The sequence below is a fragment of the Scyliorhinus canicula genome, chromosome 14 (assembly GCF_902713615.1).
Source record: "Scyliorhinus canicula chromosome 14, sScyCan1.1, whole genome shotgun sequence".
Classification (NCBI taxonomy): Eukaryota; Metazoa; Chordata; class Chondrichthyes; order Carcharhiniformes; family Scyliorhinidae; genus Scyliorhinus; species Scyliorhinus canicula.
This window is the reverse complement of record NC_052159.1, coordinates 144544261-144566490: the sequence shown is the minus strand read 5'-3', so window position 1 is coordinate 144566490 and position 22230 is coordinate 144544261. Positions and strand designations below refer to the sequence as shown.

General features: G+C 46.9%; 1 protein-coding gene across 3 annotated transcripts in view; it reads left to right on the top strand.

The window, feature by feature from the left end:
• Positions 1-22230, top strand: part of lmo7a (LIM domain 7a) — a 245725-nt gene that overhangs the window by 155800 nt on the left and 67695 nt on the right. For 2 of the 3 annotated variants that reach the window (XM_038819100.1, XM_038819099.1), the window contains exons 7-9: positions 4115-4228; positions 8110-8308; positions 8826-9081. In XM_038819100.1, coding sequence (XP_038675028.1) covers positions 4115-4228; positions 8110-8308; positions 8826-9081 — 569 coding nt within the window. Of the gene's footprint in view, positions 1-4114; positions 4229-8109; positions 8309-8825; positions 9082-12716; positions 13014-13368; positions 13636-16422; positions 16612-22230 lie in introns of all 3 variants that reach the window. The other variant, XM_038819098.1, reaches the window with a different exon arrangement.

The window sequence follows — 22230 nt, the reverse complement described above, 5'->3', positions numbered from 1 at the left end:
CCATGCCCCTCGGCATTAACCTGGGCCTCTGGATTGCTAGTCCACTGACATTACCACTGCGCCAAGCAAATTGAGATCCTACTGGTCCCCTGCCTCAAAACCAAAGTTAGGCTGAGGATTTTTGTTTTCTTTTGCATGCAAACCTAAATCATCCAAAAGCAACCTCTGCCAGTCATCAGCATAACCTTTGTTACATAGGAAGAAGAGAACTGTTTGGGTAACACTCCACGGGGTACATATTTATGAAGGGAACCATAGAATCCCGAAAGTGCAGAAGGAGGCCATTCGGCCCATCGAGTCTGAACCAATCCTCCAAAAGAGCAACTTTAGTAGGCCCACTTCCCCACATTATCCCCGCAACGATATGCATTGATCATGGCCAATCCACCTAACCTGCACATCTTTGGACGGTGGGAGGAAACCGGAGCCCCCGGAGGAAACCCACGCAGACAATTTGCATACTCCACGCAGTCACCCAAGGCTAGAAGTTAACCCGGGTCACTAGCTTTGAGGCAGCAGTGCCAACCACTGTGCCACCATGCTGCCCTATAGTACTTCGACAACTCTTAAAAGACGATTTATGTTTACGTACCTATCAGGGATGTTAGTACAAAATATAGCGTTGTTAACTTTGCTTCAATGATGTGCCTTTTCTCTAGTGCAGTAGACTGGTAGACTGTGTATTTCTGAACTAGAGATCAGTTAACAAAGCTACCTGAAGGGTCCCAATCCGCAGTCCTGGTAAGCTCCATGTACCCTCCACTGAGATGGTGGTCCACCATAAAATCTAATGCTCTTACTCATACCGTCCTCACAGATCTAATTTGTTTTATCATTCCCTTAGCTCCGAACCATAACTGAATCAATAAATTGCCAGAATAATTTGCAATAACCTAAAGTTAGTTCAGACAAATAAAAGCTTTGGAGTTCCACAACGGCCTTTTGATCAAATGCATTGCACGAGCCATTAGATCAGAAAGATTCGGTTTAACCCCAGGTCTCCCCTGCATTACCTAAATATTAACTGGATAGGTGGTGACTGTGTAGAAGCTGTAAGGTGCTGGACAAAATCTTGCATCTGTTAGCATTCAGTCCGAGTTCCATTGCTGTCTCAGGACACGTGATCCTAAAATCCCGTCTCCCAGCCCCACTCCCACACTTTGGGAAGCTCTGCCTCGGAGTGATTGTGTTGTTTCGTTATTAAAGGCAAAGGGTTACAGAACCCCAGTCTATGGGCGGCACAGTGGTTAGCACAGCTGCCTCACAGCATTAGGCACCCGGGTTCAATTCCGGCATTGGGTTACTGTCTGTGTGGAGTTTGCACGTTCGTCCTGTGTCTGCGTGGGTTTCCACCCACAGTCCAAAGTTGTGCAGCTTGGGTGGGGCAAAGGGATAGGGTGGGGACGTGGGCCTATGTAATGCACTCTTTCAGAGGACTGGTGCAGACTCAATGGGCCAATGCGGCCTCCTGCATTGTAGGAACTCTATGACTGCCAGTATGGGCTCTTGAGCAAAACAGTTTTTAAAAATAAATTTAGAGTACCCAATTATTTTTTCCAATTAAGGGGCAATTTAGTGTGGCCAATCCACCTACCCAGCACATCTTTTGGGTTGTGGGGGCGAAACCCACGCAGAGACGGGGAGAATGTGCAAACTCCACGCGGACAGTGACCCAGAGCTGGGATTCGAACCCGGGTCCTCAGCGCCGTAGGCAGCAATGCTAACCACTGTACCACCGTGCTGCCCCCTCTTGAGCAAAACATAGCAAATAATCCTTATCGAAGGTATTTGAGAAATGCTATTGCAGTGACTGTTCTGTGTGGGTAATGGGAGCATTGGTATTGAAATTGACTATACCCTTTTTTTAAATTTAGAGTACCCTGTTAGTTTATTTCCAATTAGAGCCAATTTAGCCTGGCCAATCAGCCTACCCTGCACATCATTTTGGGTTGTGTGAGTGAGACCCACACAGACACTGGGGAGAATGTGCCAACTCCACATGAACAGTGACCCCGGGCTGGGATCGAACCCAACTCCTCGGCGCTGTGAGGCAGCAGTGCTAACCACTGCGCCACCGTGCCGCCCTTTGATGGTACGAAAGAACCTAAATGAAAGAATGGGAGAGTAGAGCAGTACGATGAGAAATAGGTTTTGTTTCATATGGTTGTTTCACTCCAGGAAATAGTGGTCACTCAACAGCAGTGACAACAACTTGCATTTGTGGGGTAGCGTTTAATATAGAAAATGTCTGAGGTGTTTTGCTGGGGGGGGGGGGGGGGGGGGGGGGGGGTGTGGGGAATGCTGGATCGGGGGGGGGGGGGGGGGGGTTGGGCGAGGTGGCTGAAAATGTTTGCAAAGGCAGGGGTTTCAGAAGGTTTTTGAAATTGGTGAGAGAAGTGGGACATCGAGTAGCAGGTTGGGTGTCTTGACTCGGTAAATGATCCAAGACCTGGCTGAGGTATTTTGTGATGGCACACTGAGCTGGGTGGTAGGAAGCTATGTTGTAAAGATGTGATAGTATAGGACGTAAAGCTTGACACTGGGGAGAGCAGGGCGCCATGTTACAAATGGACTAGTTTTGCTTGGGCAAGTGGTTTGGGGACGGGATGGAATTAGCGGCATGGGAGCAGGGGTTTTGGCCGCCGAGAGATGGTGGCAACAATGTGCTCGGGACCATGACAAAAGTAACGTGTGTTAGAGATGGGATGGAAGTTGGGTGGACAGATAGAAGAAAGAATTCTGTTTTGGGAATGTAAGTGATGCAGCTTATGAGCTAAAATAAATCATGAACTCTTCCCACTTAGTATTTGAGGTGAGGACGGAAGGGGGCACAGGAACAACATTTTGGTCAATTAATCAAAGGAGCCTCGGGTTGACCTTACACTCGGCAATAATCCAGACGGAGTAGGAGGATTTGTATTAATTCTACACCTGGGCCAGCCACGTGTCATGACGAATGGCCAGACTAATTACATACTAGGCCCTCTCAATTTTGTAGCCCCTGCCCTCTGGGAGGGATAAAATGGGGGACCAAGGAGAGCAATGACAGGGATGAGTGGGAGAAACAAAAGGCAGAGGTGAAAGAATGGTTTGGTAGGACTTCAGCTGCACAGGTGGCGTAATGGTCGGGATTGAGGAGGAGGGAGCTTGAATTTTGGGTGAGATAGCTGTAGGAAACATGTTGTCTTCTCTTCCCTCTACACCGTCCCCCTCCCCCAGGCCCCAGATTATGATACGTTTGCATCTTCAAGCCGGCACGGTAGCACAGTTATTAGCACAGTTGCTTCACAGCGCCAGGGACTTGGGTTCGATTCCCGGCTTGGGTCACTGTCTGTGCGGAGTATGCACGTTCTTCTGGGCAGCACGGTGGCCTAGTGGTTAGCACTGCGGCCTCACGGCGCCGCGGTCCCAGCTTCGATCCCGGCTCTGGATCACTTTCCGTGTGGAGTTTGCACATTCTCCCCGTGTTTGCGTGGGATTCGCCCCCACAACCCAAAAATGTGAAAGGTAGGTGGATTGGCCATGCTAACTTTCCCCTTAATTGGAAAAAAAATTAATTGGATACTCTAAATTTATATTTTTTAAAAAAGAGTATGCACGTTCTCCCCATGTCTGCGTGGGTTTCCTTTGGGTGCTCCGGTTTCCTCCTACAGCCCAAAAATTTGCATGTTAGGTGGATTGGCCATGATAAATTGCCTTTGGCATCCAAAAGGTTTAGGTGGGGTTACTGGGATAGGGTGGAGGTGTGGGCTTAAATAGGATTCTCTTTCCAAGGGCCGGTGCAGACTCGATGGGCAGAATGGCCTCCTTCTGCTCTGTAAATTCTATGATTCATACATTAACAAAGCCCATATTAAAACAAATGAGGGCAGTCTTTTGAAAAGCTGAGCCTTGAGAATTGCTGTGTGTTTGTTGGCCCGGTACATAGGAAAAGGTGTCCCACTGAGGTTAGTTATAAAGAACACATTCAGTGCTTTTAAATGGGAGTAAATACCAGCACGGACTCGAGGGGAAAAAAGGTCATGTTCCATAAATTTACTTGAACAATGTTTCTTATTCATGCATTCTTATCTTCCTGTGACAAATGCTTAATTGGAAAATGGCACACTTGCAGGTTCTGATCACAATATACTGGCTTGGGAGAAGAGCACAGCATGAGCCTCGCTACAATGGACCTCACCTTAACCTGAAGGCATTTGAAGGGCTCCTCGGACAAACTCTGACCAAGGTGAGCGACAAGTGCATCAATCTGTAAACACGAAGGTCAAGGCCAACCTAAAACTGAAAGAACAGCTGAATCTGGCAGGAGAGGGCTCGACCAGACACCTCTGGATGTTCCATGGTGCTGAAAATAGATCAGGTGTAGCAATCTGAGAAGGTGCCCACGAACTGGGTAGGTTTATGGAAAGGGAACATGTCAATCTGTAGGCGAGTTACCCTTCATCAATTTGCAGCCCATATTAAGAGGAACTGAGAGGTCAAGGAAGAATGGATGATGGGTGAAGATCATGTCCTGGTTTAGCACACTGGGCTAAATGGCTGGCTTTTAAAGCAGACCAAGGCAGGCCAGCAGCACGGTTCAATTCCCATAGCAGCCTCCCCAAACAGGCGCCGGAATGTGGCAACTAGGGGCTTTCCACTGTAACTTCAATGAAGCCTACTCGTGACAATAAGCGATTTTCATTTCATGTCCATTTATAAATTCAAATGCTATATACCAGACACAGTGGGCGGGGTTCTCCGTTTCTGAGACTAAGTGTTGACGTCAACGCAGAATTTGTGGACTTTCACAACAGCAAAACTGGCGTCCCACTTGAACTGATTCGGTTACTGTGGAGGGCTAGCACTGGCGGCACGTGGAGCACAATCAATTCCATTGAAAACAGTGCGGGGTTCACGGGGTCCGTGATTGACACTCGGGAAGCTGCAGCTGCCCATACACACATTACACTCCCCACACACACACACTCATCCCAGCCAACCAGATCTCACTGGTTGTGCTGGACCATGCTTATACAGCGGATGGGTCGGCTGAGGCCAGAGGGCACATAGAGGGTTGCCCTGGGGGGTGGAGTGGGGTGGCAAACCTACCCATGGCACTAAGTTCACAGTGGGCTGTTAGCAGTGTGCGCAACTGCGTGGACTGTGGCAGTGGCGCTCCGTGCCTGTCTGCCCCCACCCCACAGCCCAACCCGGCCCTGGCAGAAAGCCCCCCCACCCTGCCGGCAGCACAACTGTCAGCAAACTATGGCAACATTGGATACTTTCCGTATCCCCTCTCTCTCCCTCAGCAGCCAAGATGCCGGTTTCACAATTTTTTAAAGCACAAGTGAACCATGCCGCTGGGAGCTCGACCCATTAGAGGTGGGGAATCGGGCCCGCTATAATGATATGTAAACAGTGTTTCCTGTGCGTGTGTTCCGGAACGCATTGACGCTGCTGTCGAGGTGTTGGAAAATTGCAATTTGGCGTCAAAGCGGCACTCGCCGCGATTTTGGCGCCAGAACCGATCTCCACCCAATCACGTTTCCCGATTTCCACGTCGGCCATTGGAGAATCTCGCCTAAAGTGTTTGAAGTATCATGGCTAATAATTTAGCCTTTAGCTTTTAGTTGTGCAGTTTCCAATTAGCAAGTGCTATTTGTGTTTTCTACTACTCTTTTCATTCAAACTCCCATGTCTTTTGGTAGCACCTTTGGGTGTGGCTGAATGAATGAGGAACATCTCAATAATCTTGACCTTGGTGAGAGAAGGAATAATTTAAATTTGACCAGTACGTATTGCATGTGTGGTATTACATCAGGGGAGAATTGGGGAACAAGCACCTTTTAAAGACGAGACCGAAAGTAATCCTTGCCCCTCTGTCAACTTCACTCAGCCACCGCTTCACTTTTTTTGCGAACACTTTTTTGGGGATCTTTTCACTCGCCAATGTTAATATGATTATGTCTCCTGAAGGTACATAATACTTATTGGGCTTCTGAAGATTAATAAGGGAGGTAAGACATTAGTCAGCAAGGATATACACAGAACATGCTGGGAATAATTCAGCAGGTCTAGCAGCATCCATGGAAAGAGAAAGAGTCAACAGAGAAATAGATCGTGACCGTTTGGCAGTCCTGGCAAATGTCACAGATGCAAGGGGCTTGAAGACTAGAGGCAACCAAGGAGGGGAGGGTAGGGCAGGAACGATTGAAGGGAAGACATGAGATGGGGTGAAAGTTAGGAGAGATTAAATGACTGGAGGGATTATGGTGCAGGGTGAAAGTGGGTGGTAAGGGACAATTATTGAAACAAAAGATGGGTCTAGAGGAGGCATGAATGGCAACATAAGAATCATTGCCGGCACCTACAGTCTGCAAACTGGCTGACTGAAAGGTGAGGGCGACTCCTCAAGCTGCCCCATTGGGAGAGTGTAGAAGGCTGAGGACCGGGAGGTCAGGGTGCGAGTGGGCAATTTGGCAAGCGACCAGCAGTTTAGCGCCACACTTGCAGACTGAACGGAGGTGTTTAACTGAAGTGCTCCCCAATCTGCATTCGGTCTCTCCAATGTAGAGATGGCGACTTTGTGAGCCGCACGGTAGCATTGTGGATAGCGCAATTGCTTCACAGCTCCAAGGTCCCAGGTTCGATTCCGGCTTGGGTCACTGTCTGTGCGGAGTCTGCACATCCTCCCCGTGTGTGCGTGGGTTTCCTCCGGGTGCTCCGCTTTCCTCCCACAGTCCAAAGATGTACAGGTTAGGTGGATTGGCCATGATAAATTGCCCTTAGTGTCCAAAATTGCCCTTCGCGTTGGGTGGGGTTAATGGGTTATGCGATAGGGTGGAGGTGTTGACCTTGGGTAGGGTGCTCTTTCCAAGAGCCGGTGCAGACTCGATGGGCCGAATGGCCTCCTTCTGCACTGTAAATTCCATGAAAAAAAAATACAGTATAGGTAGCTGTTTCAGCTACCTGAGGTGTTCGACCTGAAACAACTATTTTGCCGTGAAAGAGCGAGTTTCTGATGCATTTAGTTGCAATATTCGAAGTAGAATTTGGTCATTCTTCACTTTATTTTGGTATCTTTACTGCATTAATAATTGAGAAAAATATGCTAAAAGAATGGTCACTATTTTCCTGATCTGCCGAATTTCATCATCCTTTTAAAGCTTCGGTCTCTGAATTGCAAAGTCTATTTTTCATAAAATGCAACCGTGACAGTGATGTTCATATTGAGTTAATTCACTGATACATTAACGAGCTGATCGGGTGGCACGGTGACGCAGTAATTAGCACTGCTTCCTAAGACGCTGAGGACCCAGGTTCGATCATCATAGTATTTACAGTGCAGAAGGAGGCCATTCGGCCCATCGAGTCTGCACCGGCTCTTGGAAGGAGCACCCTACCCAAGGTTAACACCTCCCCCTATCCCAATAACCCAGTAACCCCACCCAACACGAAGGGCAATTTTGGACACTAAGGGCAATTTATCATGGCCAATCCACCTAACCTGCACATCTTTGGACTGTGGGAGGAAACCGGAGCACCCGGAGGAAACCCACGCATACACGGGGAGGATGTGCAGACTCCGCACAGACAGTGACCCAAGCCGGAATCGAACCTGGGACCCTGGAGCTGTGAAGCCATTGTGCTATCCACAATGCTACCGTGCTGCCCTGGCCCTGGGTCACTGTCCATGCGGAGTTTGCATGGGGTTTACCTCCACCACCCAAAGATGCGCAGGGTAGGTGATTGGCCACGCTAAATTTCCCCTTCGTCCGAAAAAAAATAATTGGGTACTCGAAATTTATATTTAAAAAAAGAGCTGATCAATTTAAATTGCTTGTGTGTGCCACCCAGTGGCCAGAATGTTAATGTCTAAATCCCAGCAACAAATCATCAGTCCATCTTCCAACGTAGAATGGCGTTGCCTGTCTTGACTGACTGGGGTGGGGGAATCAACCCCAAAATGGGAGAAAATAATTGACCAAGAGGGGAAACAGTGTCAAAGTATGCCTGTGACATTTTTTATTGAAGATGTCTTGCGCCTTCTATTGAATCAAAAGTGGCGATGCAAATAGAAATTGTCGCTTGCTGTGGCAACATATTGAGTTTTAAATTTCTCTTTAGGCACTTGCAGACTTGGGCAGTTTGAACCGCACTGGAAGGGACAGCGGGTACTGTGATATCTGGTGTGCAGAGCGGAGCGAGTCAACATCACCACAGTTCAGGCACAGAAGAGTTGACTCGCTTGACAGTTTAGATTCATTTGGGTCAAAGTCTATCACCAGCCTTTCATCGGACATAACGTTGAAGGATAGCAGCGAAGGTAAGGAGGGTTTGCTGTTAACGTTCTGTCACAGGTGTGTTTTGGAAGGAGGTCGCACGACCATCAACAATTGTCACTCATCCTCCTGTTTGGCAAGATAATTTAGTGGCGATGGACCTTCTAGCCGTTAAAGTGCAGAGATGGTAGTAAATTTGCCATCCAGAATTTTACTTTTAAGTGCAGTTGTGGACTGAAACTCGGGCGATTACACGGAACCATTTGACCTTTCTGCTGTTTTGTTTGTGTTGTGGAATGTTTTGCCTGATCAAAAAAATTGAAGGCATTTATCACTGGAGTGAAAATAACTTCTGTGCCAAAGATATTATCACGGTATATTAATAGGTTTCCAAATATACCCTGATGATTAGTCAGTGATCTATGTTCCGGAGGAATAGTATATAGGCAGCATGTGTTGGGCGTTAGCAAAAACGCATCCAGAAGCGACGGGGCTCAGCGGCGGAGTATGAAGCAATAATCGCGGAGCATTATGTCCTTCCTCAAACTTTTTCTGGTTTAGGTGGTGGGAGTGACATTGAGTCAGAATTTTCAAGCAGCAAGACAATGGATGGACCCAAGAATGACATGTCACTTCGCAGGACCTCCACTTCTGGCTACAGGCCCGTGGTGCCGTACAACCAATTCCTGCCAACCAAAAGCAAACCGGCGACCTATGTCCCAGCTCCGCTGCGGAAAAAGCGAGCGGAAAAAAACGAAGATAATCGAAGAAGCTGGGCAAGCCCAGTGTTTACAGAAACCAATGGAATGTTTTCAAGGTACTTTGATTCTGAAGCTTTCTGCTTTTACCTTTACACTAAATAGTACTTGGTTATCTGTGCGTAGAGGTGAGCTTACTGTTCAAAAAATGAAAACCTCTGTAGTTCAGTATGCAGGTAATGCTTTTCCATTTTTACTAATTTATCGCACTTCCATCACCAAATAGCTGGGTTCACAATAAGTATGGCTGTTTGGACGAAGTCTTAATGATCCCACTATGCTCCACTATGAACAAGGACTTTCAGTGGACGTAACATATTAAAAAGTGCTCCGAGTCGAATAATATTTGGATTTGACTGTGCTTTATCCATTTGATAAAAATTATATTTCTTTCAAGCATTGTAAGAATACAGGTACTAACTGCGACAGATTTTGAATCCTTCCTCTCTTTCAGGTTGCACGCCCTGAGAAGGCATTGGCAACCATGGGCTTCCATTGGATTGGTCCATGAATATACTTGGCAAAATACTGCAGCTATTTGCCATTGCCTTCTGCAGTACGGTTGACCAGGAACCTCTCCCACTCTTTACTACATGCCATCAGGCATATTGGGGGGGGGGGGGGGATTTACAGGGTGACAATCGTCCTGTTTGGCCTTATTATTAACACACCTTCCATGCCATCGAGTCCTGAAGTGGGACTCGAACCTAGAGCTTCTGGCCAGAGGTAGGGGCGCCACCTACTGTACCACGAGACCACCTACAGAATTTGAATGTGCAATATTAAAAATGGATAAATCTCTATTCAGCTTGCATATGAGCATGTGAATTAGTGAGGGTTCAGTGAATGACATTTGCAATGAGGTTTCTGATTCCACCTAGCTAATTCCTGCTATATTGTGGGTCGAAGTTGATTGGAGCAATTAAGGTCCGAACTACTCTAATCACATTATTGACTGGCTGAAGATAACTTAGTGAAGTTAGTACACGTTAGTGAAGTTAATATCCAGTTAGATATTGGCTCCTCTGTACCTCAACTTGATTTCTTCACTTTATTTGTATGAAAAAGGATTTCCCAACTTCACTCTAAATGGTCGAGCTCTAATGTTAAGATTCTGCGTCCTAGGGGTGGTGCGGTGGTTAGAACTGCTGCCTCACGGCATTGAGGATCCAGGTTCACTCCTGGCCCCAGGTTCCTGTCCATGTGGAGTTTGTACATTCCATCCGCGTGGGTCTCACCCCCACAACCCAAAGATTTGCAGGGTAGGTAGACTGGCCACGCTAAATTACTCCTTTAAATACAAATAATTTAAAAAAAATTCTACGGCCTTATTCTGGTTTCTGCACCGGATGAAATAATTTCTTCATCTACTCTATCAAATCCCTGCAGCCATTTTAAATGCCTCAATTAGTTGCTTCTCTAATCTTTTCGAACTCCAGAAAATACAAGGAGTGTTTCTGAAATCCGTCTTCAATAATATTGGTGAATCTGTGCTCCTATCTATTCGAAGACCTGGAGATCTTTCATGAGGTTTTCTACCCAATACTCAATGCTGTACATCAGCTGGAGTCCGACCAAGGCTCCATTCATCTGAAACATCCAATGTCCTTAAGATAAAAGCCAACGTTCCCTTGCCTTTTATTTTTTTGTGGCAATATGTATAAGTGACTGGTGCGTATATAAATAAACTGATCATTTTCCTCCTTGTGACACGAGCCATGTTCATAATTTAAAAAAATTATTTAGTTCCTTTATGTTTAGTCTGAATTTTAAATTGCATTAGTTCAGTTAATTTATATTAATTTCATTTGATACATTTTTCTTAGTTCATAAAAGGAATAAACTTAATGGTACATTTTAGAAACCTCATGATGTTGCAGAGTCAAATTCAAACCTTATTTTTAGCCGTTTCTCCGGTAAAGAAAATGGCGCTTGTGGTTGCCAATCAAGTGTGAAAAGATCATCCCTCAGTAATTTATTGAAGTCTTGGCAAGGCATTTTTTTACTGGAATGTAAAGGACTGAATGAGGCCATCCAGCTGGCCCGAAACATTTAATATTAGCCATAATGGTAAGAGTTTTAAAAAAAAAAAGAAAAACCGACTTTTCAATCAGCTCACCTTGAGATGTTAAGCAAACAGTCCCATAAAAGTTCATTAAAATCCATTCAAATCTGCAGATGGGTTTTTCTCTTTCTCTCCTCACCCCACCCTCCCACAACGTCACAAGCTTAATTGTTGATCCCATCATTTCCTTGTAATTCTCCCCCCCCCCCCCCCCCCCCCTCCCCTGTTGGACTGGTGATAAATGTGTGCCACAATGTCAAAGGTTCATCTCTATTGGAAGCATATTGGTGAGAGCACCATTGACGGCTGTGGCTTCATATTGGCAGCAAGGGCAACACCATTGCAAATTAACCTTGTGTTCATAAGTGCATGTGCAATTGTGTTTATTCAACTTGCAAGGCAGGCAAAACTCTTATTCTGCCGTTTGCGCTCACATGGGACAAATGCATTGTTTCTTTACTACAACCACACTATTCCTCTGCCTTTAGTCCCATGACATCTTTATCATTTTTAACCTCCTGCCTTCCCCCTACACCTTTTATTCTTCCTCGCCAATTCCCGCCCCCATCGATGGCGTAAGCCATAGAACAATACAGCGCAGTACAGGCCCTTCGGCCCTCGATGTTGTGCCGACCTGTGAAACCACTGTAAAGCCCATCTACACTATTCCCTTATCGTCCATATGTCTATCCAATGACCATTTGAATGTCCTTAGTGTTGGCGAGTCTACAAAATTATGAGAGGTATGGACAGGGTGGATAGCAACAAGCTTTTTCCAAGAGTGGGGGTGTCAATTACAAGGGGGGTCACGGTTTCAAGGTGAGAGGGGAAAAGTTTAAGGGAGATGTGCGCGGAAAGTTTTTTATGCAGAGGGTAGTGGGTGCCTGGAATGCTTTGCCAGCAGAGGTGGTAGAGGCGGGTACGATAGCATCATTTAAGATGCATCTGGACAGATATATGAATGGGTGGGGAACAGAGAAAAGTAGATCTTGGAAAATTGGCAACAGGTTTATATAAAGGATCTGGATCGGCGCAGGCTGGGAGGGCCGAAGGGCCTTTTCCTGTGCTGTAATTTTCTTTGTTCTTATTTGTTCCACTACTGTTGCAGGCCGGGCATTCCACGTCCTTACTACTCTCTGAGTACAGAACCTACCTCTGACATCTGTCCTATATCTATCTCCCCTCAATTTAAAGCCATGTCCCCTCGTGCTAGACATCACCATCCGAGGAAAAAGGCTCTCACTGTCCACATTACATTTCTACCTAAGTTCGGTTCCGAAGTAGAGCCGTGTTCGATTCGAAGCGTTAACTTATTTCCCTCCACAAATGCTGTCAGACCTGCTTGAGTATTTCCAGCACTTGCTGTTGTTAATTCAGATGTCTAACATCTGCAGTATTTGGCTTATATTTTGGGCAAAAGGTTTATTTTGAAGAGTGATGGGCTGAGGGAGAAGAAGAAGAAGCTGGTAGTTAGAATCCTACACAGTGGTCTTTACTGATATCAGTACTTGGAATTGCTGGTGCTGTTGTGAATTCTTATTTTGCTTCATGTTGTGTGTTTCTTGAATCTCATTCAGTTTGAGTGTTATCCTAGCCTTCTATCCAAACTATCTTAATTGGCTTCAGTAGAAAAGAAAACTCTCTGAAGGAAGAAATGATTGCTGGTGACAGTGGTTTATATGGCACCACCAGTCGAGGTGCAGGTGGAGCACCTCAAGATTATCCGGACTCTGATTCTGGATCGGATGGCAATGGAATCGAGCCTGATCCCTGGTTGGATGACTTAGCTCGTCGGAGATTTGGTACACCTGTCCATTTTGCAAGCCATAAATTTCAGCAGCTGAATACAAATATGTCGCTTGATAAAGCTTCTCGCTCGACTGACACCGGCGCACTCTCAACAGAAGAGAATGAGCGATCCACCAGGTCAGAAATGCATATGGGATGTGCTTTGAAGTGCAGCTTTTCAAGCTTCTGTGACTGCCACATTAACTTAATATTTGCATTTCACTGACAAAATATTTCATGCTCTGATCAGTAGTCCTCCTAATGATATTTGCTTGTGTGTTCTGTGCCATAATACTCTCTACCATCAGCTGAATCAACATATGCCTCTGCAATCAGTGGAGTCGTGTTGGACGTGAAGGCTTTGAACTAACGCATACCATGACATGCAGGCTTAATTTATGAGCTTTTGAAGATCTTAGAAGAAAGCATGTTACTTCCCTGCTGTGTATATATTCTGGCAGTTAAACGTTATTGCACTGGATGTTTCTAACAGTAGTCAAAGGCAGCGAAGTGGAGAAACAGCTGAAGATTGCCAAGCACTTTGCGATGGGTCTTCTTCCGAGGAAGATAAAGGTGTCGATCCGGACATTGAAAAGGATGACCTGTTCATGCGTAAACTGAACCCAGTGTTCCCAGGGAAACATGTGGCTTCTGATAGATTCCTACCGAAGGATTGGACCCCAAAAGAAGCAGAACAGTGGAGGCAAATACAGTTGGGTTCTCAAAGCAGGCCATGGTATAAGGAGTTTCAGTGCACCAGGTTTGTCCTTCACTGACTAAAATAGCATGATGATTTGTCTGTAAGGTCAATTATCTATGATCAACTATGCATAGCTCATTAATATCACTCGTTCCCCGGCCAGAAGGTTATGGGTTTGAATCCTATTCCAAGGACTTGAGCACTCAATCTTGCCCAGCAGTTCACTGCAGTTCTGAAGGAGTACAGCACTGTCAGAGGTGCCATCTTTCAGATGAGACGCTAAACTAAGTCCCTATTTGCCCCCCTTTAACAGTTCAAAGAAGGGCTCGGGAGTTCCCTACGTTGTAACGATGGCAACACTTCAAATGCACTTACATTTGCTGCAAAAGTGCTTTGGAATGTCCTGATGTTCAGAAAGGTGCTATAAAAATGTAATTTCTTTCTGCCTTTCAACAAAGGGCTATTTTAACTCTTCAGACTGAACTCCATCTACCGCATTACTTTTTTCTGGTTTTTAAAATCGTTTTCTGATCTTTTATCCCACTGATTTAATCCACTTTATTTAAATCAAATTATTCGATTTTTGTTTTCACAAAATAATCTCCACTTTAATTGCAAGTCAAAAAAATCTGTTTGAATTTCTCAGGCAGTCAAAATGTATGAAAATTTGCCATAGCGTATCCTTAAAGGAACAGCCATTAATGACATTTTAGTTGAAACGGTGGAGTGGCGGGTGAATAAAATAGTATTCCTTTGACAGTTTTAGATTGTTTAATTCATTAAAATTAGCAAACTCATCTAGTGCCTGGTTGAGCCGATGGTGTAGGTAGCAACGTAAGTAATTGGAGTCGCAGCAATCTGCTAATTACAAATTTTAATTGAACAAAATGTTTTGAAAGAAATAGGGACAGGAGGAGGCCATTCGGCCCCTCGGTCCTGCTCTGCCATTCAATAGGATCATGGCAGATCTGACATTACTCACGTCTGCTTTCCTGCCCTTCCTCCGTAATCCTTGATTCCCTTACTGATCAAGCATCTATCTATCCTAGCCTTAAATATACAAAAGGACTCGACCCTCACAGTTCTCTGTGACAAGGAGTTCCAAAGTAAGAAGTCTTACAACACCAGGTTAAAGTCCAACAAGTTTGTTTCAAAAACTAGCTTTCGGAGCACTGCTCCATCCTCAGGTGAATGATTCCTGTTGGACTTTACCCTGGTGTTGTAAGACTTCTTACTGTGCTCACCCCAGTCCATCGCCGGCATCTCCACATCAAGGAGTTCCAAAGACTCACCATCCTCTGAGAGAAGAAATTCTTCCTCATCTCAGTCTTAAATGGATATCCCTAGACTCTCCGATGAGGGGAAAAATGCTCTCAGCAATTCCCCTGCCAAGCCCCTTAAGAATCCTGTATGTTTCAATTAGATCACCTCTTATTCTCCTAAATTCCAGTTAGTAGAGTCCCAACTTGTTTAACCTTTGCTCATAAGATAATCCCTCCATACCGGGGATCATCCGAATGAACCCTCTCTGAACCGTCTCCAATTAAATAGTACGTTTCCTTTATCAAGTGGACCAAAACTGCTCACGTTACTCCAGATATGGTCTCACCAGTACCGTGTACAGCTGCAGCAAGACTTCCTGACTCATACTCCAACCCCCTTGAAATAAGGGCCAAAATTCCATTAGGCTTCTTGATTACCTGTTGCACCTGTGTGCTCACTTCCTGTGTTTCGTGCACCAGTACCCCCAAGTCCCTCCGTGTTGCAGCTTTTTGCAGTGTGTCTCCACTTAAATAACACTCTGCTCATTTGTCCTTCCTTCCAAAATGAACAAATTCACATTTTCCCACATTATACTCCATTCGCCATTTGGATCACCAAAGCATGGTACAATATCTGGGTGTCTCAATATTTGTATTTCACACGCCACGTGCTTCAAAGAATGCGGCTGACTGACAATTGCTGACTGTGAACTTGGTAATGGGGAAAAATAAACGTCCTGGGGCGCAATTCACCCATCGGGAGACTAAGTCCTGACACCGGAGTAAAAGCCAGAGTGCTTCACTCCGGCGTCGGAGGCCGCTCCCAGCCCCCTATTCTCCCGCCCCCGGGGGGCTCGAGCGGCGCCTCGTCATTTACGCGTGCCGGGCCTCGGCGCCGCGTAAATGACGTGGCTGGCGCCGCGTAAATGACGTCACCCGCGCATGCGCAGGTTAGCCGGCACCAACCCGAGCATGCGCGGTTGTCGTCCTCCCCACGGCCGCCCCGCAAGAAGATGTCGGATGGATCTTGCGGGGCGGCGGAGGAAAGGCGGTCCTCCTTCAGCGAGGCCGGCCCGCCGATTGGTGGGCACCGATCGCGGGCCAGACCTCCTTTGAGGCCCCCCTCCCCGCCACAGGCCGCCCCCTCAGCGTTCCGGCGCTGTTCCCGCTGGCAGCGACCAGGTATGGACGGCGCCGGCGGGAACCTGTCGTGTTGGGCAGGCCGCTCGGCCCATCCGGGCCGGAGAATCGCCGCTCACCCGTTACAAACGGCGATTCTCCCAGTGGCCAGCCGTGAATCTCGCCGCACCGGTTTGGGGGGGCTGGGGGGGGGGGGGGGGGGGGGGGAGGAGAGAGAGAGAGAGAGAATTGTGTGCGGGTGCTGGGGCGGCGTGGCGGGAGCCGCTCGGCGCCTCGCCGATTCTCCCACCCGGTTTTTGGGGAACTACGTTAAGTAGTTTAAAATTGTTCTGATTCTGTGTACCTTGTTTCTGTGTTTCTTTAACTTTCTGGTAACCTCTGTTGACCACTTTTCACTCTCTCCTTGCGATTCTTTTCGCTTGCTGTTCCGCCACCTCAACCGCAGAAGGAAACCGTTGGAGCTGCGGGAGGATTTCGCGATGAAGGAAGCCAGCACTCCTGAAAAAAGACAGGAGCCCAGCAGTGAAAGTTGCTGTTGGGGTGATTCCCGGCTTAACACTCCGGCTATAAACTCCGCAGCGGCAATTTCCCAAGGACGGGTAGAAGATGTCACTCGCGCTTCAGATGAACAAAGGTTGCTGCCCTTGCTCGATTGCTAATCTCACTAACAACTCGTGCCCCCAAACACTGGGTTGATTTGCCTTGTGTAAAAAAACAAAATGAAATGAGTACATTCGTGGTAGTGTCTAGACAACGACAGTTTATATTAAATCAAGGCACATCTGATCAGGCCTAGAATTTAATAGAAAAGCGTATAAAAGACCTGAAGCTATTGTTGTTTTCAGATACTTATGTTGTGAGCTGCTGTGCTACATTGCGATATGCTAAATTTTCAACCATGAGCTAGACCACTATAGCGAGATTTCATAGAATCATAGAATCTACAGTGCAGAAGGAGGCCATTCAGCCCATTGAGTCTGTATCGCCCCTTGGAAAGAGCACCCTAATTAAAGCCACACCTCCACCCTATTCCCGTAACCCCACGTAAACTTCTTGGACATGATGGGCAATTTAGCAAGGCCAATCCACCTAACCTGCACATCTTTGGACTCTGGGAGGAAACCCGAGCACCCGGAGGAAACCCACGCAGACACGAGGAGAATGTGCAGACTCCGCACAGGCAGTGACCCAAGCCGGGAATTGTACCTGGAGCACTGAAGCAACAGAGCTAGCCACTGTGCTATCGTGCCGCCCCTGTGCTACTGTGCCTCTCCTTTCAATAAGAAATTGGGCTTCCTTCTAAACTGGATGCCTTCTGATGGTTGAGCACAATTTATTTGTATAGCGCCTTTAATGTAATAACACCCAAACTTTCTAACTGTGAAATCTGGCCTCATATAATACAGCAACATGCAATTCTGCGATGATAATTTGAATATCTAGTATTCCTGGAGGTATTATTAATAACCTTGCATCTTCTGCTTACATAATTAGTAAATATTTGTGACACTGCTTTCTATCTGTCTTTTCTTATTTGTCATTGGTGCATGCAGATTTTCTCTCGATTACTTTCCAATAAATCTTTCCTTTCCTTTTTCTTTCCTCTTCCTTTATATTTCAAAAAAATACATATATAGCCTATTCCGTCTGCGGCAAGCTCTGGGTGCAAGTCGTACTTATTCGGAGTTGGCAGACTTCTCGATCTCCAAACCCAAGGTTGATCCAGCCGCAGGTCCTCGAATTATAACACGGAAGCTGAATTCCTTCCTTGGCCGGCCGGCCCACTCTGCCAAGCGGAAAGAGGAGGCCGCTGAGGAAGTGGAGCCAGATTTGGAAAACGACGATATGTTCAGCCGTAAAACGGGCGCCTTCCATGCAAATTCTGACCTGACTCCCTCGTGCAGTGAGCAGCAAAGCACTGCTGGATCGACCGACTCGGTTGAACGGCTCGTTGCGCAGGAAAGAAGAGACAAAACGATCATTCCGGACCCCGAAAAGGACGACGTGATTATTAGAAAAGAGCGCTCTTCTCAAACGAAGAAAATGGTGCCTTCGGGCGCCCCCGACGTGTACAATCCTGTTCCTTTCCCGGATCCATGGAGCTTACCAGCGCCACTCCGCTCCAGATTCCTTTGCCCACCTGACCAAGCCTCGGAAGAAGCCGAATCCTCTCGCGATGCATCGCCATGTCCAGTCAAGGATGACATGCTTTCTCGGAGAATGACCCAGTCCCAAGCGAAGCAATCAGTGCACTGTAGAAACTTTGCTCCTGGCTCATGTACTGAGGAGGACGCAAAGAAATGGGAAACTATAAGGGAGGCCAGCAGATTGAGATACAAGAAGCGGCAGCTGGTTGAGAGGTCAAGGGCTGCTGTAACTATAAATGTGCGTTCTATCTGTATCTCTGAGCCCAATGCAACAAGTGCCTGTCATACTGACTAAAATATGCATGAAGAGTGAACGTGTGAAGTTTCTATAATGTTGACTTGTCCTCATATGAAGTGTTCTGTGTTGGTTTCTTTCATTTACCCTTTCATGGCCTGATGTGTGATAATATGATGCGAGGCTTCATCAAACATTTAATCGCCAATAGTCATTCAGGAATAACGTCTTGAACCTCTCACAAATAGGCAGCAACATTGTTAATTCTCATTAATTTATTATGATTGACAACAGCCGGCTTTGAAAGAAACAACATGATTTCTCTTTTTTTTAATGCAAATTAGCAGAGTGACTATTCTCCATGGTGCAGTGGGCAGTGCAGAACTGAAATGTGAGGAATCATTTTGCATTTATCACAGTACAGCTACAGAAATTGAATTGGAGGAGATTAACGTTTGAGTCTAATAAACAGAATCTTTGTGTTCAACGCAAAGTCTAACTTCAGCAAAAGTATGCATCTTTCACATATATTGGGGATGATATATAGAAAAAATATATTGTGATATAGAAGTCACTTTATCGTGCAGAAAGAGGCCATTCGGACCATCAAGTCTGCACCGGCCCTGGGAAAGAGCATCTTACTTAAGCGCACATCTCCACCCTTTCTCCGTAACCCAGTAACACCACCTAATCTTTTGGACACTAGGGGAGCGATTCTCCAAAATGGAGATGAAGTGTTCGTGCCACAGGGGGCCAGAACGGCGCTGGAGCGGTTCATGCTGCTCCAGCCTCCCTTCCTGGCGCCAAATGGGCACCAAGCCAACCTGCACATGCGCGGGGGACTTCTTCAGCATGCCGGCCCCGACTCAACATGGCGTCAGTGTACGAGCACCCGGCCTCATGGGAAAGTAGGCCCGAGGGGGGGGGGGGGGGGGGGGAGAGAGGGGACGAGGCCGGCCCGCAGATCGGTGGGTCCCGATCACGGGCCAGCCCACATCGGAGGCCCCCTGGGATGGAGCCCCCCCCTCCCAAAACAGGACACCCCCCCCCACAGGCCGCCCCCCGACCCTTTACGTAGAGTTCCCACCGGCAGCAACCAGGGGTGATTGGCGCCGACGGGACTCTGTCGTATCCGCGCGGATCGGCGGCCCCGCAGCAAATGCATCAGTGCAAATGGCGCCGATTCTCCATACCTCGGAGAATCTCTCGCCGGCGCGGGACGTCGTGGTGCGGTTGCGGTGATTCTCCGGCGCGGGGCTCGGAGAATCGCTCCCTAAGGGGCAATTTAGCACGGCCAATCCCACTAACATGCACATCTTTGGACAGTGGAAGGAAACCAGGGCACCCGGAGGAAACCCAGGCAGACACGGGAAGAAAGTGCAGACTCCACACAGATAGTCACCCGAGGCCAGAATTGAACTTGGGACCCTGGAGCGGTGATGCAGCAGTCATAACCACTGTGCCACTGATTTGACACCCCCAATTGGAAGGGTGTGTGTGGGGCGGTAGTGTTGGGAGGCACACGGTAAAGGAAAATAAATAGGCTGTTGAGTTTGTTAATATTTTTAAAAAGAAATTTAGAGTACCCAATTCATTTTTTCCATTTAAGGGACAATTTAGCGTGGCCAATCCACCTAGCCTGCACATCTTTGGGCTGTGTGGGCAAAATCCACACACACACGGAGAGAATGTGCAAACTCCACACGGACAGTGACCCAGAGCCGGGATGGAATCTGGGACCTCGGCGCCGTGAGGCAGCAGGACTAACCCGCTGCACCACCGTGCTGCTCTTTGAGTTTGTTAATAAGCAAATGGTCCAAATATTACACTACCCAAGCCGTAATACGGGTGCTATGGGTTTTTAAAAATTTAAAGCACCCAATTCATATTTTTTTCCAAGGGGCAATTTAACGTGGCCAATCCACCTATCCTGCACATCTTTGGGTTGTGGGGTGAGACCCACACTGACATGGGGATAACGTGCAAACTCCACACGGACAGTGACCCCGGATCCTTGGTGCTGTGAGGCAGCAGTGCTAATCACCGCCACCGTGCTGTCCTGGTTGCTATGGTTTTTAACCAGACTGATTAAAAGGTGGGGGGGGGGGTGGAGGGAAGATTGTCCTATATGCATTGTGGGAGTGACCCCCTTCCCTGCACCACATCAGATGTTACACACCGTGTCCCCCCCCCCACCTTTTCACACCTGGCTCCCAATCCTTTTCCATCCAAAACCTCGACTTGCCTGGGTCCGGACACCATGGCTGTCTTCATCCCGAGGACCTAGTTGCAGTCCCAGCAGTGCCCTCTACTGAGTTCTGGCGCTGTGACAGTTGCTGACCAATCTGGTTGGCTGGCAACTGTTGAGGGCAGGACTTCCTCTCACTGGGAGGAGGGGGGGGGGCGTGTGGAAGTCCACTCCGAGCTTGTTAAGACCACTCACAGCGCATTATTGCTGTGGGGTGGCCTTGTTCAATGTCGGTGGACTGGCTTCCACATTTCTTACGGGGGTGAGCAGTATGTACAATTCAAAAACTGGACTTTTGGCATGATCTCTCATTACAATATTTCTCATTACAATATTCCCATTACAATATTTCTCAAGTTGAAAATAAAAATATTTGGTGCAAGAGCAAATTATTGCGGATGATGGGAATCTGAAATATACAGCAGGCCAGGCAGAGAAACGGTTAACCTTTCGGGGCCTCTTTCATCAAAGTGGGAAAAGTCACCGATGCGCCAGATTCTAAGCAAGTACAGGATCAAGAGAAGTCGGCACGCTAGTTAGGCCTCACCTGGAGTACTGTGTCCAGTTCTAGGTGCCATACTTGAGGAAGGATGTGAAAGCATTGGAGAGAGTACAGAGGCTTCATTGCAGTGTTAATGTAAGCCTACTTGTGACACTGATAAAGATTATTATAAAAAAACGGTTCACAAGACTGTTTCCAGGGATAAACAACTGTAGCTGTAAGGATAAATTGGAGAGGTTGGGTCTGTTTTCCTTGCAGAAAAGAAGGTTGAGAGGAGGTTTGATAGAGGTAATCAAGATCCTGGGGGATATAGACAGGGTCAGTAGAGAAACTCGAGCAGGTCAAAAACTGGAGGGAACAGATTCAAAATGATGAGCAAAAGGAGTAGAAGTGATGTGAGGAAAAGATTTTTCCATGTCTGGAGTCTGGAAAGAACTTCCTGGGAGGGTGGTGGAGGTAGTGAATTGGATTGATATCTGAAAAGAGAATGTGTAAGGTTATGAGGATAAGGCACGGGGCGGGGCTTTTGTAGAATGTTCTTTCAGCAAAGCCAGTGCAGACTAGATGGACTGAATGGTGTCCTTTTGTACTGTAAAGGTTCTGTGGGAGTAGGGTAGAGGGAAAAACAAAAGTATGACAGAAGGCTGGAGGGATTAAGTGGCAAAAGGGATGATGGGGTAAGGTTCAGCAAAGAAGTAGTGCTAATGAGACCTGTAATGCGAAGATATAATTTGCATAAGAATTAATGCAAAATGGGGTCAAGTTTTTTATGATGTACGGGACATCCGGAGCTTCCAGTGCTTTGTGAAGGGGAGTAGATAATAACATAGGTAGCTGGAACTTGCAGTTTGTGGGCACTGCATTCAGTCCAGGTTTTATCACTTCCCCCATAGTACACCACAAAGAACATGTAAGAAGAGATGAGGCAGAATAACTACATTTACCTTGTGTTGAAATCTGATCCAATCCCACTGCCCCCTGCCCCACAAGAGACAAATGCAAAGCAGGATATCTTCGTTTTTTAAATTTCAATTTCGAGCATAGGTTCCATCCCGATATTACCCAGGGCTTTCTGAAATTGTCAGCTTGTTTTTCATTGTTAAAATTATCCATCACTTTGG